This window comes from Coregonus lavaretus (assembly GCF_964263955.1).
Source record: "Coregonus lavaretus genome assembly, chromosome: 29".
NCBI lineage: Eukaryota > Metazoa > Chordata > Actinopteri > Salmoniformes > Salmonidae > Coregonus > Coregonus lavaretus.
Window position 1 is genome coordinate 20,380,464 of NC_140016.1, and position 18,989 is coordinate 20,399,452.

The following is an 18,989-nucleotide window of genomic DNA, read 5'->3' on the forward strand; positions in this document are numbered from 1 at the left end:
ACACACACTATCGCAATGTTCCCTCACTTGTAGTTGAAGAAGGACAGACAGACTCCGAAGGTCATGTGGATGACCCCGATGATGACGGACATCTTCATCTTGTAGGAGTTGAGGAATGTCAGGTGGTTGTTGGACAGACCCCAGATCTGAGGACCACACAGCACAGTTAGTCATAACTGAGTCATGGGAACAATCACGAGGAGAATAGACAGAGAGAGAGAGAGAAGAGGAAGAGAGAGAAGAGGAAGAGAGAGATGAGGAAGAGAGAGATGAGGAAGAGAGAGATGAGGAAGAGAGAGATGGAGAGTGAGAGAAAGATGGAGGCAGTGTGAGGTGCATTTCCATACCGGGTCGATGCCAAAAGGATAGGGTCCGGTAAAAACACCAGTGATGTTAGGGTCCAGGGACAGGAAGTTGTTCTCTTTAAGAGTTGTTGGTCTGAGAGAGAGAGCGAGAGAGAGACAAAGAGAGATACAGAACTCAGATATTTTAAACATACAGGACAATCAGAAAAAGGATTGTGGCGCTGTTATGCAGATGTGAGTGATGGGCATGGGCGTATCCTTACTTCCACACTCCTTCCTCGAACATGGCTCGTACGTGCCAGCCGGAGCTGAAGGGGCTGAGTCCTCTGCTGAAACACTCATTGTAGATGGCCCCAGTGTAGATAGAGAACAGTCCCATCAACAGGATCAGATAGCGCCCTCCAAACATCATCCTCCAGATCTAAACCACACACAGAGACATTATATTAGGACTGTTCCTCTGAATCAGTATAATTGTCAGTCTCTCAATTTAAAGCGTGTGTATGGAAGGGTGTGATGTGTGTGTGTGTGTGTGTGTGTGTAACCTCATTGGTGTTGTTCCTGAGTTTGGGGTCCTTCTCCTCCAGGACCATCCAGAGGGCAGCCAGGAACATCAGCAGGCCGTGACCCACGTCCCCAAACATCACCGCAAACAGGAAGGGGAACGTGATGATGGTGTACACGGCTATGGAGAGACAGGTGGGAGCAGAGAATGAGAGAGGGTTGAGCGAGAGAATGAGAGATAATATTTTGGATAATTTACATATACTAGAGGTGGTTCTTCCCTGGGTTGGTCTGTTGGACGGGTAGCGGTTTGAAGTGATAAATGTATTGATTGAGTGATACCTGGGTTGACCTCGCGGTAACTGGCCACTCCATAGGCCTCTACGATGCTCTGGAAGCCGGCCGTGAAGGAGTTGGTAGGGAACAGGGTAGGAGGAGGGGTGGAGCAGGGGAGGCGGTTGTAGAACGAGTCCACCCCGCTGCCACTCTTCCTCTGATAGGGGGAGAGCCAGAGAGAAGATGAAGGTGCTTAAAGTCGTACACTTTTGGGGTAGCTTGAAAAATTACATCCATTCCTAAGTTTAAACAGCATGACCAAAGACAACTAACTCTCCCTTGCCTCGCATCTTGCTGCGTAACTCAATCTCACACAATCTTTCCTTCCTCCCTTCTTCTGCATCTCCCCCTCCCTCTTTCTTTCCCCATCTCACCCCTCCCTCTCTCAGGGCACTCTGTAGTTCAGGCAGCTTGCTGACGGGACACCAGGCCTCAGCGATCAGACACTTGTCGGTGACGGAGGGGCTGCAGAGGTTCATCACGGCCTGGACAGCCTTACACTTCTGGACCCGCACCTTCCACTGGGGCAGCACTGCTACAGCACGCACCAACAGCTGCTGGAGGTAGTGCTCTGTCTGGGAGAGGACCTGGGGAGGGGAGGAGGAGAAGGGGTGGTTTAGAGATGGAGTGTGAGGCAACTTTAAAGAACGTAAATGTTTGCTCACGGTTTGCTGTTCCCAACGTGATTCTTATTGAAGTTAGTGATACAGCAACAAAGATGAAGGTGAATGTGTTTTATACAGTGGTAGTCGGACTTACAGATTTGATGTCTTCAATTCTGCCCTGCAGTCCCTGGAGAATCTCCTCTCTCTCCGTGGGGCTGTCGGGGTACGCAAACGTATGTGTGTGGAAGCTGGGAATGCAAGTTATTAAGGAGGTGCAATAAAGACAAGGGTCATTAAACAAGCATAAACATGGACCACCGTAATGTGTTAAAATATCACAACGCAAGGAGAAGTGGACAGGTTTACTCACCAATCACAGATCTTCTTGACCTTCTGTCCGATCTGATCTCCCCAGTAGGATATGAGGAAGACTGTCCACTGCATCTCCCCCTGCAATTACATCACATATTAGAAGCGTTGACTCACTGACCATCTTATTTGCTACTCTACTTTTAGTATAGCGCAACTCCTCCTTTCTTCCTCCTCCTCTCTCCCGCTCTTCACCGTGTCAGGATGCTCTAGTTGCTCCTCCATCTCTCTGAAGTCCACGATGATGTAACCACGGCATGCTCGCCATAGCAACCGCTCGAACGAAGGGACTTTCCAGGGGTGGACCACACCGGCCACAAAACTGCAGAAGAGGGATGAGATAAATAAAAAACGAGGTAAGTTGGCAAGAGTAAGATGACCAACTGGAAAATGCAAATCAGTCATTGTCCAGAGCCAATGTAAAAAAAATTACGTGGAAGGACACTGGCAATCGCTTTGACGAATTAGGTTTACCTGAGGTGGACATCCTGTCGGTTAGGCTCCACAATGCCTACTGTTTCCAGTGGAGGAGGCGGACCCTGTGATAGGGAACAATGAAAAGAGTTATGGAGATTGTAGTTCTTCACTTTAATACATAATATATATCCAAACAGTAGTTGTAGTTCTCTGAGGGAGTGGGTCTGGGTGATGTAGTTCTGACCTGTGAGGTGGTGAGGGATTGAGTCTGGGTGGTGTAGTTCTGACCTGTGAGGTGGTGAGGGAGTGAGTCTGGGTGGTGTAGTTCTGACCTATGAGGCGGTGAGGGAGTGAGTCTGGGTGGTGTAGTTCTGACCTGTGAGGCAGTGAGGGAGTGAGTCTGGGTGGAATAGTTCTGACCTGTGAGGCAGTGAGGGAGTGGGTCTGGGTGGTGTAGTTCTGACCTGTGAGGTGGTGAGGGAGTGGGTCTGGGTGGTGTAGTTCTGACCTGTAAGGTGGTGGGGGAGTGGGTCTGGGTGGTGTAGTTCTGACCTGTGAGGCGGTGAGGGAGTGAGTCTGGGTGGTGTAGTTCTGACCTGTGAGGCAGTGAGGGAGTGAGTCTGGGTGGAATAGTTCTGACCTGTGAGGCAGTGAGGGAGTGGGTCTGGGTGGTGTAGTTCTGACCTGTGAGGCAGTGAGGGAGTGAGTCTGGGTGGAATAGTTCTGACCTGTGAGGCAGTGAGGGAGTGGGTCTGGGTGGAATAGTTCTGACCTGTGAGGCAGTGAGGGAGTGAGTCTGGGTGGAATAGTTCTGACCTGTGAGGCAGTGAGGGAGTGAGTCTGGGTGGAATAGTTCTGACCTGTGAGGCAGTGAGGGAGTGGGTCTGGGTGGTGTAGTTCTGACCTGTGAGGTGGTGAGGGAGTGGGTCTGGGTGGTGTAGTTCTGACCTGTAAGGTGGTGGGGGAGTGGGTCTGGGTGGTGTAGTTCTGACCTGTGAGGCGGTGAGGGAGTGGGTCTGGGTGGTGTAGTTCTGACCTGTGAGGTGGTGGGGGAGTGGGTCTGGGTGGTGTAGTTCTGACCTGTGAGGCGGTGAGGGAGTGGGTCTTCGTGAGAACCCCTTTGTATTGGCTGAGCTCGGTCATCTGGGCTCTGAGACTGTCTCTGTTCCTGGACACCTCTTTGAGCTCCCTGGCCAGCCTCTCACTCTCCTCCTCGATGGTGATCAGCTCTCTGGGCTGGGGGGCCGAGGGGGTCGGGCAGGGGGGAGGGAGGGGGCCATTGAGGGGGGGCCACAGAGACCGATTGATCTCCTGCTCCAGGAACGCTGAGTGAAGAGAAGGATGAAAAGAGAGAGAGATGGAGCAAGAGACAGGGAGAGATGGAAGGAGAGAAAGTCAAATGCATAGGAGACAACTGTAAAACAAAATTTTCTTGTATTAGGATAGTTTTAATGAGCGGCCTTGGTTTAGGAGCCGATAGTGAGAAATCTATGTACTTACAGAAGGTTTTCTCCAGTTCCTCACATCGTCTCACCTCCCCCACAAACTTCCTCTGGAAGGAGTTGACGTTGGGGTTCAACTGATTCACCACAGAGGGAAGGATACAACAGACACACAGTTAGTTACTCACAAGTTATTCACACAAGGCTTTATTACACGTCAGCTAATGTCGCTAATTTCAAACTTAATAGCAAGATGGTAGAGACATTAGTTACAGCTACTGTTTCTTAGCCAGTCATTCTTAGTGAAGATATAAGACAAACGAGGTCAGGGGAGAACAGAACCCACATCTCTGAACTCGACCAGGCCCAGTTCTCCCAGTTCACTGACACAGTTGTAGGCCGAACCAGACTGGAGGAAGATCTGCACCAGGCACACCTCCTCACTGCGGAACATAGAACCCATAGCCACCTAGAGATAGGCCTAGAGGGAGAGGGAAAAAGGGGGAAGAGAAAAGAGGAAGAGAGAGGGAGATTGAGAAAGGGAGATGGAAAGGAGATGGGATAGAAACAGTGAATATATAAAAGTAGTGAGGGATAAGGAGAAGAGAGAGAAATGGTATTAGTCCATGGCAAGAGGGCAAACTTATTTTTCATTAAACTTTTAAGGTAGGAGACCAGAGCCATTGACCTACACAGCCATTGCTTCAAAATCAGGTGACAGTTGCAGATAAGGGAAGGATAAAGTGCATTCTTCCCCTCTGACTAACCGAAAAAGTCACATGAATTGCGACGTAGTGGAATTTCCACTCAAGATGCGCTTCACAACTAAAGAAATTCTGACCACAAGTCAGTGCAAAGGCCTCAGGTCTCAATACACCACCTTTGATGTGGGTCACTAAAATAGGTTAAACCATATTGAGGATTTTTCTATGACATTTAGACTGGGGAGAGACTGAACGAAGATGGTCCGTGTACATTTTGGCCAATTAAAAATATTATTTTGTTCCGGTTTTTGGCATATAAACAAACAAACACTTGATATTTCGATTTTCACAAGTGGGTGGGGTTAAATGTGGAATGTCTGTCATTAGCCAAATACACACAAACACTTCCTGTCCCTTCAAAATAGGAGTTCACCCTTCTAACTTAATTCTATTAATCTATTATCTATGAAGTAATCTATTAATAGCTATTAATACATCCATCAATGCCAAGATAGTTATATTTCTCAATTTCAATTTTATATTTAAGATTATAAGATAGTCACAACAATTTCATTAATACTTTTGTATCACTACGCTTTGTTTATGGTTATATTACATTTTACCCACCCACCCACTAGCCGTCAAATCCTTGCTTCCTCCGTCCTTGTTTCACGGGGTACCAGTACCAAGTCGAATGTGCAGGGGTACAAGGTCATTGTGGTAGATATAGGTAGGCACGGTCAAAAAAATTTACTAGCTGTCAAATCCTTGCTTCCTCTGTCCTTGTTTCCTTCATTACTCACCTCCCTCTCAAAGCACATTGGGGGATAGGATTGAAGGTTCCTCCCCTCGGGCCTCCTCCTCCTCCGATGTGCTTTGAAAGAGAGGCGAGCGATGGAGGAAACAAGGACAGAGGAAGCAAAGATTTGACGGCTAGCGGGCGGGTGGGTAAAATGCAATATAACCATGAAGAAAGCATGGTAATACAATAGTTTCTCTGTGTGTGTGTCACTCCTACTTATCATCTGCCATTTCAAAGCTGTAAATACCAACACGGTTCCAATAGACTGTAGGATTAATGGCTGCTCATTACTGCCACCTAGTGGAATTTAAGAGGCTACTACATCCTATTCAACTTAATTAAATAGGCCTTTTTCTGAAACGTTGATAAGAACCCCCAAAATCATTGTTTTATCCATTAAAGCACACATCTGATTGTCAATACGGATGAGTTTTAGGTCTACGTATGTGAGAGCGTTAAAAAGATTGGATATTTCTAGAATAATTTTTGTGCACTGTGGCACAACAAACAGGTGTGAGGAGTCAATCAGGATGACAGGGTCTTGAATTAAATTGCCAAAATTATATAGCCTAATTAGCCTACTCATCACAGTACGAATAGAAGCCATCTTACATAAGTCTGCAAATGCGATGATGTATGGAATTCTTTACATGGTCCTCTGTAGAGCACGGCGCTTGTAACGCCAGCGTAGTGGGTTCGATCCCCGGGACCACCCATACGTAAAAATGTATGCACGCATGACTAAGTCGCTTTGAATAAAAGCGTCTGCTAAATGGCATATTATATTATTATTATAAATGTGCATTTTTATGGTGAAAATTAGCTTCCCCAAACTTGAAACTCATGTGCAGCCTATGAGGGCGACCCTCCTCAGTGCTGAACAGTGCTAAAATAACAACTGCATCTGCTGGTTACATGGACAAGGGGGACCTGATCATTAATCCTAGATCAGCAATGCTACTCTGAGACACTTTGCGAATACAGGACTAGATCTTCCCTACATTTTAGGGGTGTGAGTATGTGGCAGGCAGGAGAAGGGGGTGGGAGAGGAGTGTACTGCAGGTGTGTGTCTGGTAGCCTGGCCAGTCATTTGTGGGTCATCTCTGTAGCCTCAGGCCTTTGGCTCTTAATCTGAATCTCTCACCCGGCCATCTATCTCTTCATTGTCACTCTGTTGAATGTCATTCTCTGACCCCTCCACTCTCCTCCTTTCCTGTGCCGATGCCATCGATAGACAGAATAGCAACACCAGCAAAGCTACAGCACCCCTCTTTCTGAAATGATATAGTCTACGATGCTCATATTACCAATGGTTAATCAAAGGAGCTAGGCTATATCAGTTAGCTAACCATTTACAGTAACAGCAGTTCATTAATAGGTCAATAAACCCTATTATTGTTGTGACTATCTTATAATCTTAAATCAAAATAGAGAAATATAACTATCTTGACATTGATAGATGAATTACTAGCTATTAATAGATGACTTAATAGATAGTAGATGAATAGAATGACGTTAGAGGGGTGAACTGCTATTTTGAAGGGACAGGAAGCGCTGGCTTTGCATTTGGCCAATGACAGGCATTCCACATTTAACCCCACCCACTTGTGAAAATCAAAATATCACGTTTTTTTGTTTATAAGCGAAAAAACAAGATAACAAAAGAAAAAGCATTTTTTTCATTAAAAAATAAACAAATAAAACTGGTCGTTTTCACGTTGCCAATTTTTCAGTTTTAACTCGTGAAACAATGGTCCAAAATGTACACGGACCGAAGATAGTAGACTACACAATCTTTGAGTGATACATTTGGTTTCGCTTTACAAGAAAAGAATCACCACCCAAAAAAGGGCGCAAAACCGTCCAGCATCAATCCTTTCAATCCAATTACATGTATTAATTTCGCGGGGAGAGTTGCAGATGTCATCACGAGACATTGTTGTTGGCAACATTGTATCTATCCAAGTTGGCAAACGTTGCCCCCTATCTTGTCAGAAAAAACAAAAAAGCTGATCCTGTTTGGCCACAATGTTTCCATGCATTAGGCTAAGTTACCACAGAAACAATATAAAGTCTATGAATTTATATTAGGCTAGATAATTCCAATGTCAGCAACTCAAATAGCCTACAAGCATACAGAATGTCCAACTTCGTAGATAGCAACATACCGATAACTGAAATTAGACAACTTCTTGACCGACCACACACGAATCTATCCTTTGTGAAAGCACGTTGGAAATCTATAACTTTACCTGTTTCCTTCAATCTGTCCCGCTCGATCGAAAACTTTTGTGGTGGCCGCTTGTGAGAGTTGGCTCAAGGTGACAGAACAGAACAACAAACAGCGGCAAACAAATCTGTTTTCACAGGGGCATCACAAAGTTTCTAAACTTACTGTACTGGAGCATATTCATTGCGCCAATTCTGTTGCAAAACGTTTCTTAAACAAAAGCAAACGGGGAGGGATCTATCAGAATACGTCCAATAGAAACTCTCGTTTTTGTTGCTAAACTTTTTACGTTTGCTATGGTCTGAACAAATGATTACACCCCTCGCTGTTCTTGGGGAAGTACAGACAGCACTTCCCGTTCTCTGGCTTCATGTCACGTTACTTGTTCTCACGTGACAGTAGATATGTTTAGTCAAATAACCTTCCCCCCAGACTTTATTTGCATAGGGGGAGATAAGTCTGGAGTGGACAGGTGACAAATATACGTTTAAAAAACATTTAGGCTTTTTTGCCCTGCAGTCAAGTATAATATAAAACGTCTCTATCATCTCAGCCCAAATTTCTCAAGCAAAGCCCTATTCCAAAACCACTGACACATGTACAGTGCCTTCAAAAAGTATTCACACCCCTTCACTTTTTCCACATGTTGTTGTGTTATAAAGTGGGATTAACATGGATTTGTCATTTTTTGTAAAATTAGAGAAAAAGATCTAACATTTGTAAAAAAAAAAAAAAAAACATATTTTATGTAATTAAAAATAAAACACTAATATATATTTACTAGATAAGTATTCAACCCCCAGTCTGCTGTCCCCACTTGCTTCAAGATGTCCACCATTGTTCCTGTACCCAAGAAAGCAAAGGTAACTAAACTAAATGACTATCGCCCAGTAGCACTCACTTCTGTCATCGTGAAGTGCTTTGAGAGGCTAGTTAAGGATCATATCACCTCCACCTTACCTGACACCCTAGACCCACTTCAATTTGCATACCACCCTAATAGATCCACAGACAATGCACTGCACACTGCTGTATCCCATTTGGACAAGAGGAATACCTACAGTGAGGGAAAAAAGTATTTGATCCCCTGCTGATTTTGTACGTTTGCTCACTGACAAAGAAATGATCAGTCTATAATTTTAATGGTAGGTTTGTTTGAACAGTGAGAGACAGAATTACAACGAAAAAATCCAGAAAAATGCATGTCATAAATGTTATAAATGTATTTGCATTTTAATGACGGAAATAAGTATATGACCCCCTCTCAATCAGAAAGATTTCTGGCTCCCAGGTGTCTTTTATACAGGTAACAAGCTGAGATTAGGAGCACGCTCTTAAAGGGAGAGCTCCTAATCTCAGCTTGTTACCTGTATAAAAGACACCGGTCCACAGAAGCAATCAATCAATCAGATTCCAAACTCTCCACCATGGCCAAGACCAAAGAGCTCTCCAAGGATGTCAGGGACAAGATTGTAGACCTACACAAGGCTGGAATGGGCTACAAGACCATCGCCAAGCTGCTTGGTGAGAAGGAGACAACAGTTGGTGCGATTATTTGCAAATGGAAGAAACACAAAATAACTGTCAATCTCCCTCGGCCTGGGGCTCCATGCAAGATCTCACCTCGTGGAGTTGCAATGATCATGAGAACAGTGAGGAATCAGCCCAGAACTACACGGGAGGATATTGTCAATGATCTCAAGGCAGCTTGGACCATAGTCACCAAGAAAACAATTGGTAACACACTACGCCGTGAAGGACTGAAATCCTGCAGCGCCCGCAAGGCCCCCTTGCTCAAGAAAGTACATATACAGGCCCGTCTGAAGTTTGCCAATGAACATCTGAATGATTCAGAGGAGAACTGGGTGAAAGTGTTGTGGTCAGATGAGACCAAAATGGAGCTCTTTGGCATCAACTCAACTCGCCGTGTTTGGAGGAGGAGGAATGCTGCCTATGACCCCATGTACACCATCCCCACCGTCAAACATGGAGGTGGAAACATTATGCTTTGGGGGTGTTTTTCTGCTAAGGGGACAGGACAACTTCACAGCATCAAAGGGACGATGGACGGCGCCATGTACCGTCAAATCTTGGGTGAGAACCTCCTTTCCTCAGCCAGGGCATTGAAAATGGGTCGTGGATGGGTATTCCAGCATGACAATGACCCAAAACACACGGTCAAGGCAACAAAGGAGTGGCTCAAGAAGAAGCACATTAAGGTCCTGGAGTGGCCTAGCCAGTCTCCAGACCTTAATCCCATAGAAAATCTGTGGAGGGAGCTGAAGGTTCGAGTTGCCAAACGTCAGGCTCGAAACATTAATGACTTGGAGAAGATCTGCAAAGAGGAGTGGGACAAAATCCCTCCTGAGATGTGTGCAAACCTGGTGGCCAACTACAAGAAACGTCTGACCTCTGTGATTGCCAACAAGGGTTTTGCCACCAAGTACTAAGTCATGTTTTGCAGAGGGGTCAAATACTTATTTCCCTCATTAAAATGCAAATCAATTTATAACATTTTTTACATGCGTTTCTCTGGATTTTTGTTGTTGTTATTCTGTCTCTCACTGTTGAAATAAACCTACCATTAAAATTATAGACTGATCATGTCTTTGTCAGTGGGCAAACTTACAAAATCAGCAGGGGATCAAATACTTTCTTCCCTCACTGTAACAGCGCCTCTTTAACCTCAGGAAGCTGAAGAAATGTGGCTTGGCCCCAAAGACCTTCACAAACTTTTAGAGATGCACCATTGAGAGCATCCTGTCGGTCTGTATCACCGCCTGGTACGGCAACTACACCATCCGCAACCGCTGGGCTGTCCAGAGGGTGGTGGGGTCTGCCCAATTCATCACCGGGTGCACACTACTTGCCCTCCAGGACACCTAATGCACCCGATGTTACAGGAAGACCAAAAACATCATCAAGGACATCAACCATCCGAGCCATGGCCTGTTCACCCCGCTATCATCCAGAAGGCGAGGTCAGTACAAGTGCATCAAAGCTGGGACCGAGAGACTGAAAAACAGCTTATATTTACATTTGAGTCATTTAGCAGATGCTCTTATCCAGAGCGACTTACAGTTAGTGAGTGCATACATTATTTTTTATTTATTTTTCATACTGGCCCCCCGTGGGAATCGAACCCACAACCCTGGCGTTGCAAACGCCATGCTCTACCAACTGAGCTACATCCCTGCCGGCCATTCCCTCCCCTACCCTGGACGACGCTGGGCCAATTGTGTGCCGCCCCATGGGTCTCCCGGTCGCGGCCAGCTACGACAGAGCCTGGATACGAACCAGGATGCAGTGCCTTAGACCACTGCGCCACTCGGGAGATATATCTCAAGGCCATCAGACTGTTAAATAGCCATCAGTAGCTGGCCTCCACCCAGTACCCTGCCCTGAACTTAGTCACTGTCACTAGCTGGCTATCATCCAGTTACTCAACCCTGCACCTTAGAGGCTGCTGCCCTATGTACAGTGCTTTCGGAAAGTATTCAGACCCCTTCTCCACATTTTGTTACATTACAACCTTATTCTAAAATTCATTTCCCCCTCATCAATCTACACACAATACCCTATAATGACAAAGCAAAAAATGGTTTTTAGATTTTTTTGCAAATGTATTACAAATTAGAAAACATAAATACCTTATTTACATAAGTATTCAGATATGAGACTCGAAATTGAGCTCAGGTGCATCTTGTTTCCATTGATCATCCTTGAGATGTTTCTACAACTTGATTGGAGTCCACTTGTGGTCAATTTAACTGATTGCACATGATTTGGAAAGGCACATTCCTGTCTATTTAAGGTCCCACAGTAGACAATGCATGTCAGGGCAAGAACCAAGCCATGAGGTCGAAGGAATTGTCCGTAGATCTCAGAGACAGGATTGTGTCGAGGCACAGATCTGGGGAAGGGTACCAAAACATTTCTGCAGCATTGGAGGTCCCCAAGAACACAGTGGCCTCCATCATTCTTAAATGGATGAAGTTTGGAACCACCAAGACTCTTCCTAGAGCTGGCCGCCCGGCCAAACTGAGCAATCGGGGGAGAAGGGCCTTGGTCAGGGAGGTGACCAAGAACCCGATGGGTCACTCTGACAGAAGCCACCTAAAGGACTAGATTCTCTGGTCTGATGAAACCAAGATTGAACTCTTTGGCCTGAATGCAAAGAGATATTCAAGGTCTGCTTCTTACATTTTTACCCATCTACCAATAGGTGCCATTCTTTGCGAGGCATTGGAAAACCTCCCTGGTCTTTGTGGTTGAATCTGTTTGAAATTCACTGCTTGACTGAGGGACCTTGTAGATAATTGTATGTGTGGGGTACAGAGACGATGTAGTCATTCAAAAATCATGTTAAATACTATTATTGCACACAGAGCGAGTCCATGCAACTTGTGTCTTGGAAAGCACATTTTTACTCCTGAACTTATTTAGGCTTGCCATAACAAAGTCGTTGAATACTTATGGACTCAAGACATTTCAGCGTGTAATTTATTAGTAAATAAAAAACTAAACTAAATTCCAGTGTAGGGCAGTGACAAAAAAACAACAATTTTAAATTCAGGCTGTAACAACAAAATGTGGAAAAACTCAAGGGGTGTGAATACTTTCTGAAGGCACTGTACAAACAGAGCACACCGAGTCTTTATTGGGATCAAAGTCATACTGGTGCCTCAGACAGGCTGAAATGACAACTTGAGACAGATACAGTACATTCCATTGATCAAGCAAATAGCTGGGTGTTTTTACATAAATCACTATTTATTGAGGTGGAAAAAGGGTTGAAGGGAATATAAGTGATTAAGTAGCCAGCTTGTTTACAGCTGCACTAGGGTCGGACAGCATTCCTGTGTAGATTTAGACACTGCGGAGCCTTCGCCAGATATGGCTTGGAAAACGTACCTCAATCCAGGGATGAGAAATGCATTGTACTCTGAATTGTCCCATTATCCCAACTGTTACACCGAGAAGATTGAACAACTGCTACTTCTTCCGGAAAACTGTCCTTTTCATCCTCATGCTAGGTAGCATAAGCCACAGCAGCCGTTATGGAATGGCAGTGTCAGCCAATCCATTCCAAAATGGCTGCTGTGGCTTCTGATACTAAAACTAGCAGTGTTCAATCTCTGCGGTGTCTTAATCTACACAGGAATGCTGTCCGACCCTAGTGCAGCTGTAAGGAAGCGGTTCGGATCTCCTGGCTAAGAATCAAGAAACACATCAATACAGGGAATTGGCTTATACAATAATGTGACAAAACTTAGTTCAAACAAAAATAATATTTCAACAGAAGAGTACTGTTGGTCTAACCAGCAAAGTAGAACAGAGGTTTGGGGAGGTATTTAAGGAGAATAAATGAAGGGAAAACCTAAATACTGTTCCTCCAACCACCCTGGGATCCTAAATAACTACAGATCAACACAAATTTAATTTTAAAAAATGCTAAGACCATCAACTGCTGGTAAATGTGACTGAAAAGCTCCTGCCTAGGCCAGTCAACCCACTACACTCTGATCACCGGTCCATATTTCTCAAACCCCAAACCAGACTGCAGCCGAGTCAAATTGGTCGCACAGGTCTAGATTAGACCTAACCACCGCCCCCAATACTATCCTCTCTCTCTCCTCTCACTTCCTCAATCTGTCTGTCTGTACTAATTTACAGGCTGTAGAACTTGAGGCTTCTGTCCATTCCGGCGGAGGAAAGGAACTGAGCATTGTCTCCAAACGCCACACCGGTCACCAGGCCAGAGTGGTCTGGAAAAAGAGGAAGAGGGAAGAAAGAAAGACATGTTTAAAGATGAAAAAAAAAAAAAGACAGACATGAAGGTGACTACTGTAAGATGAGGCATGCCATAGGACACAGTTTTTCCTCCCCATGTGTACGCATGTATGAATTGTTTTTATCACTGGTTTACAGTGAGCAAACAAGGTCAGATGAAGGTTGAATGTGGATATAAATGTAAGAGGCTATGAATGTTTCTCACCGCTGAAGTTTAGGACCTCCGACCACTGCTTGCAGATGTACACCCTTATGTCAGATCCACCCACAGCCAAGTATGTACCACTCTGATCAAACACCAGAGACTTAACCTGAGACAGAACGAGAGAGAGAGCGAGAATAAGGTTCCGCTGAAAAACTCCACAAGAAATAACCATGTTATTTGCAGTAAATTAATTACTCTTGTCCGAGAGATGGGGAATATTGTAGCTAGCAGACTCCGCATGGTCTCTCATTCTCACCTCGTAGTTGTTGTCCAGGGCGATGGTCTTGAAGTTCTTCAGTTTCCTCAGATCCCACAGCTTCACAGAGCTGTCCTGGGCACCTGGAGCAGAGCGGGAGAGAGACTAGGTCAGGGAATCCATGAGAAATACAACATAATTTACACTGTTTTGTGATTACATTTTACAGATTGTATATCAATTCAAAAGGGCTTTATTGGCATGGAAAACATGTTTACATTGCCAAAGCAAGTGAAATAGATCAAACGAAAGTGAAATAAACAAATTAGAAATTAACAGTAAACATTACACATCAGTTTCAAAAGAATAGAGACATGATTATGGCTATGTACAGTGTTGTAACAATGTGCAAATAGTTAGAGTACAATCTCTATTGGCTCGGTGGTTGGAGAGAGACTGACCTGTGGCCAGGTAGTATCCGTTCTCAGAGAAGGCAATGGAGGTGACGGGGCCGGAGTGGCCAGGGAAGTTGGCCACGTTGGTGCGCTCCTTCAGATCCCAGATCTTGATCTGGGAGTCGGCAGTTCCCGTCCCAAAGATCAGACCGTCAGGGTGGAACTGAGCACAAGTAAGAGCTGGGGAGAGGAGGGAATAAATATGTGACACAGGGAAAACCGGAACCCAGTTTCCGTATTCATATGTGCAGACCACAAACACACTTACCAACACCAGCAGCCTCATCAGTGACTTTGGTAAGGACTCGGCCAGTTTGGATGTCGGAGAAGGCCCAGTACTGAAAGAGAGAGTAACAGAGTGTTAACACACATCCACCAACACAGACGCCATCATTTACTATTGACAACAGTACAGCAGGTGCATTCTATTCCACAGAACAGGTGACCCGGGTGTTGTGACAATATGGTGGGCCCGGGTGTTGTGACAATATGGTGGGCCCGGGTGTTGTAACAGTACAGGAGACTGACCTGGTCCTCAGAGGAGCTAAGCAGGTAGTCTCCGGTGGCGTGAAGTGACAGCCCAGTCACGCTCGCCTCGTGAGCTCGCACCACCTGGACACAGTTGCCCCCAGTAACGGACCACACCCGGATGGTGCTGTCTGGAGAGGCAGAGAACACCACCGACTGGAGAGGAAAGAAAGACAGAAAATATAAATAAAAGAAAGTGTGTGGAAGGAAATCAGGCAAGTTAGTTAGTGCAGGTTACAAACTAGGACACAGCACATGTTCAACAAGGTACAAAGATCAAGCCCTCATCTTTTAACTCCTCCTTTACTTGGAATTTCACTGTATGTACAATGCTCAGATAACCTCTATGAAAAGTGGCATAGTTCATTCTTTTAGATCCTATGTTGTAGAAGTTCCACCCAGGACAGGTGTCTGGACAGGTCTGTTACCTGGGAGGGGTGGTAGATGACAGAGGTGACCTTCTTGGTGTGACCCTTAAGGGTGGTGATGATCTGTTCCTCCTTCTTATCAAACACCACCACGTTCTTATCAGCCCCACCTGGCAACACAGAATACAGTCATCATTTACATTGTTTAGATATGCAAGAAAAAGAGATGGAGAGAAAATAATAAGTGGGGGAGAGCGATAAAAAAAAAAGAAGAGTGTGCTTACCAGTGAGTACTTTGTTGGTGTCTGAAGGACAGAGGTCCATACACAGGATTCCTGGGACACTGGCGCTATGAAGACCCTAAGAGATTCAAAAGAACATGGTCACTATATGGACAGACAGTTCAGGGCAACCTCAGATAGTACTAAGCAGCTCAGTCAGTCCAACTACAGGTTATTACAGTCCTACAGACAGACAGTGGTACTCACAGCGTGGGAAGCCACTTGGCGGTACTTGCTGAGATCCTCAGCCCTGACCAGCTCCTCTGGCACGGTCTTACCTCTCTGGTTAGGGAGGGAGAAGGGAGGAGTGAGCAAACATAAGGGACTAAATGAGAGGGTGTATTAAAAGATTGAGTGGTTTGATCATCCATCTCTGCAATCCTACAACGCATGAGACAGACATTTTCTTGAATTAAAATCGTACCTTCTTTCTCTCTGTAGTAAGGACGGTGGCCTTATCTTGGAGCTGAAAACAGAGCAGCAGAGGAGCGAAAAATAGACTTTAAACAGAATTCAATGAATCACAAATCCATTCCCATATTGGGAGGGTCTCAAGAGTAATGAGAACACTAATCACAGGGGATAAAAAGAGGGAAAGGGGGGGAAAAGCTCTTACCTTCTGGATGATCTCTGGAGTCATTCCCACCTGCTCACTAACCTCCATGGGCTCCCCACCTGCACCCTGCGAGAGGGAGGGGTAAACCAACACAGAGAAGATGAGTTAGAAAAGAGAAAGAGAGACAGCATGTATCCTCAGTCTCTGATAGACAGGAATTATGTTTGATGGATGAGAATCTAGGCCAATCACTCACCCCAGCGGCTGGCTGAGAGGCGGGCATAGCCTGAGGGGCGACCAATCCGGCTTGGGGCTTGAGTGTGGCCAGTGCTGTAGAATGGGAGAATGGGCACAGAGTAAGCATTGGCCTTCACAGGTCAGTGAAGGAGAGGAGATGAGGAAAAACACTTCAGACTATAGAGATCCCCACTAAAGCCACCTTGGCTCTCTCTTACCCTCTCTGGCTGCAGTGACCTCCTTGGTGAGACGGGCGATGACTCTGCAGGCTGCGTCATGCTGGTAGAGGGCGTGAGAGAGCTCCTGGCGAGTCGTCTGCAGCTGCTGCCTCAGAGTGAAACTGTGGAGCATCACCGCATCCTTGAAAGGGAAGACATTGAGGGAGAGATTTAATACGACTGAGGAACAGTATTCTGCTCTAACACGGTCCACAGCCAGACCACAAACTCCAGACAGTCTAGACACTCACCCACTCATCTTGCAGAGACTTGAGTATGGCAGGGATACTGGTAGCGGAGGCAGCCTTTGGTCGGATAGCATGAGACACTGGGCAACAGAAGAAAGAGCAGCAAAAACAATGATTCAAATCCATTCCAAAATCTTTGAATACATTGAACCAACTCAGTTCTCCTTCTTAAGCTAAAACTAATATCAGTACATGTTTGATGTGATTGACCCTACACTGATTACGTTGACTGTCTATTCCCACCCTCTGTTTACCTTTAATATCGATAAGTTGCTCCTCGGACAGTGGTTGGCCATTCATTGGGTCTACTCCATTCTCCGCGATGAACTTCTCGATCAGTCGGCGCTCGAACACCTGGTTGGACACCGGGGACACGCATGGGTGCTCCGGGACCTCATTGGAAACTGAGTAGGGGGGTTGAGTAAGTCAACGTGGTCTCAGAGCATTTCGTATTATTCTGTATGTGAATCCGAGACCCTCAATTTAGTATATGTTACGTTTCGTATGGTATGTGCTAATTTGTGGATGTCCATCATCCATTTCATATATGTTACGAATTACAATTCGTATGATATGCTACGAATTGCAATTCGTACAATGTTACGAATCTGCAAAATGTTCAATGTTACAAAGGGTATATGTTATGAATTCCAATTTGTTGTAGCTAAAGTTAGTTAGGTGGCTAATGCTAACGTTAGCTAGCTCTAGGGGTTAAGGATAGGAGTTAGGTTAAATGGTTAAGGTTAGCTAACATACTAAGTAGTTACAAAGTAACTAAAAAGTAGTAAGTTGTTGCTAACTAGCTAAAATGCTGAAGTTGTCCGTAATGAGATTCGAACACGCAACATTTGGGTTGTTATAAGTTCGCGTATTCGAATTTCAAAACTAACATACTATACTAATTTGAAGTTCCCGGATTTACGTTTACTATGTTACGTCTAGTCAATGAGACCAGTCTGAGTAAGCGGATACGTACAATTATCATTTCATGAATAGATTAGAGCTGTTACGGTTAACAAATATAACCAACTGGTAAGCCACCATGAATACCATGTTGCTAAAAAGTGACAGACTACAAACAATCAGCTACAAGCTAACGTTAGCTAGCGTTGCACACTGCTAGGTAGCCAATGATGGCTAACGTTAGCTAGCTCATTTAACGAGAGGCATGTTCAACTTACTTGCGCAAACCAAAGACATCTTTCAAGTGCACGTCCCTCTGCCGCTAAGCATGAACCGTTGGTGTTACTTTTGATGTCAAACTACCTTGAAATGTTTTGCCTGAAAGGCAACTAACGTTATTGTGCCTACTTTATTTTTGTTCCAAGTTCGCACGCTGGCGTTTGATTGCCGCTTCAAAAACATTGCATGCTGGGATAGTATCAGTTCTCCAACGCGGCCTCTTCTTCGTTCTGTTTTCAGCTCATTCAAACAGTAATACAAATCACCGCCCCCTACGGTCATTAAACTAGTTTTATTTTCTTCAACATGCCTCATTATTTGACTCACAAACCAATGATACGTTAATAATACACAAGAAAACCTTGGGAAAGTATGATATGAAAATCATATTGACACAGTTTCAGATTGATGCCAATAAAGAGTTCATAATCCATTCTATAAAACCCTCAATGACAATGTAAATACCTGGTGAAAATAATAAGTCATATACTCATATGTACACCATTTTATAGAAAATCACTCAAAGTTTACTTAATATGTAAAAAATAAAATAAAATAAAGTGATTATTGTGTTAATTCACTGGATTAATAGTAGGTAACACATGCAGTTAGATATGCTTTTAGATTGATAGGCCATTCCCTTATCAATCTACTACGAAATCTTCAAATTCCTAATTTCTTCTTTAACATTGCCTACCATAACAATATATTTACACACATATTACTGCAAATATACAATCTATGGTTAAAATGTGTCGTCCTGAGGGTTCAAGATAGGTAGCAGCAAAGTAATTGTTGGGTTGAGTTCTGGGAACATTTGACAAATGAATGATATTCCAAATCCAGGATATTGCTCATTTGATGCTTAAAAAGAATGATCATAAAATGATCATACATACATTATATGAAGTAATACTCAATACTCAATCAGGAAGGCACTTTTTGAGTATTGAGTATTAGGCACTATAGCGACAAGCAGCCATGAACAGATATGATCATATACAGTGG

General features: G+C 44.6%; 2 protein-coding genes across 8 annotated transcripts in view; both read right to left on the minus strand.

Annotated features, from left to right (window-relative positions):
• tcirg1b (T cell immune regulator 1, ATPase H+ transporting V0 subunit a3b) overlaps positions 1–7,907 on the minus strand; it is a 12,265-nt gene extending 4,358 nt beyond the window's left edge. Inside the window, exons 1-14 of one of the 2 annotated variants that reach the window (XM_084147381.1) lie at positions 7,737–7,907; positions 4,325–4,459; positions 4,037–4,115; positions 3,617–3,861; positions 2,594–2,658; positions 2,315–2,441; positions 2,121–2,200; positions 1,905–1,998; positions 1,520–1,732; positions 1,152–1,302; positions 851–990; positions 569–726; positions 348–438; positions 28–146 (exon numbers count right to left, since the gene is read on the minus strand). In XM_084147381.1, the coding sequence (XP_084003507.1) occupies positions 28–146; positions 348–438; positions 569–726; positions 851–990; positions 1,152–1,302; positions 1,520–1,732; positions 1,905–1,998; positions 2,121–2,200; positions 2,315–2,441; positions 2,594–2,658; positions 3,617–3,861; positions 4,037–4,115; positions 4,325–4,441 (1,679 nt within the window). In that variant the 5' untranslated portion in view covers positions 4,442–4,459; positions 7,737–7,907. The remainder of the gene's footprint in view (positions 1–27; positions 147–347; positions 439–568; positions 727–850; positions 991–1,151; positions 1,303–1,519; positions 1,733–1,904; positions 1,999–2,120; positions 2,201–2,314; positions 2,442–2,593; positions 2,659–3,616; positions 3,862–4,036; positions 4,116–4,324; positions 4,460–7,736) is intronic. The other variant, XM_084147382.1, reaches the window with a different exon arrangement.
• Positions 7,908–12,326: 4,419 nt separating this feature from the next.
• On the minus strand, positions 12,327–18,169 carry LOC311105293 (pre-mRNA-processing factor 19-like). Of its 6 annotated transcripts, none has more exons than XR_014610233.1 (17): positions 17,981–18,169; positions 17,054–17,203; positions 16,803–16,879; positions 16,552–16,693; positions 16,353–16,426; positions 16,157–16,222; positions 15,965–16,006; positions 15,748–15,822; positions 15,544–15,619; positions 15,320–15,429; positions 14,892–15,047; positions 14,632–14,701; positions 14,370–14,543; positions 13,969–14,051; positions 13,713–13,818; positions 13,301–13,482; positions 12,327–12,573 (listed from the first exon to the last, which is right to left on the minus strand). XR_014610233.1 is itself a non-coding variant. In XM_084147385.1 (16 exons), exons 1-16 carry the CDS (start codon positions 17,997–17,999, stop codon positions 13,385–13,387), a joined length of 1,518 nt encoding a protein of 505 aa, XP_084003511.1. In that variant the 5' UTR covers positions 18,000–18,169; the 3' UTR covers positions 12,327–13,384. The 6 variants fall into 6 exon arrangements, 1 of the variants encoding a protein (XP_084003511.1); XR_014610234.1 differs by having other exon boundaries at positions 12,327–12,554; positions 13,213–13,482; XR_014610235.1 differs by having other exon boundaries at positions 12,327–12,554; positions 12,954–13,482.
• Between the last annotated feature and the right edge of the window lie 820 nt (positions 18,170–18,989).

What these genes read in the sequence shown, in the direction of transcription:
- LOC311105293 (XM_084147385.1), bottom strand. An exon ending in CCTCTCAGCCAGCCGCTGGG is followed by an intron (nt 16,223 to 16,352) that starts GTGAGTGATTGG and finishes TCCCTCTCGCAG; the next exon opens with GGTGCAGGTGGGGAGCCCAT. An exon ending in CACCAACAAAGTACTCACTG is followed by an intron (nt 15,430 to 15,543) that starts GTAAGCACACTC and finishes CTGTGTTGCCAG; the next exon opens with GTGGGGCTGATAAGAACGTG.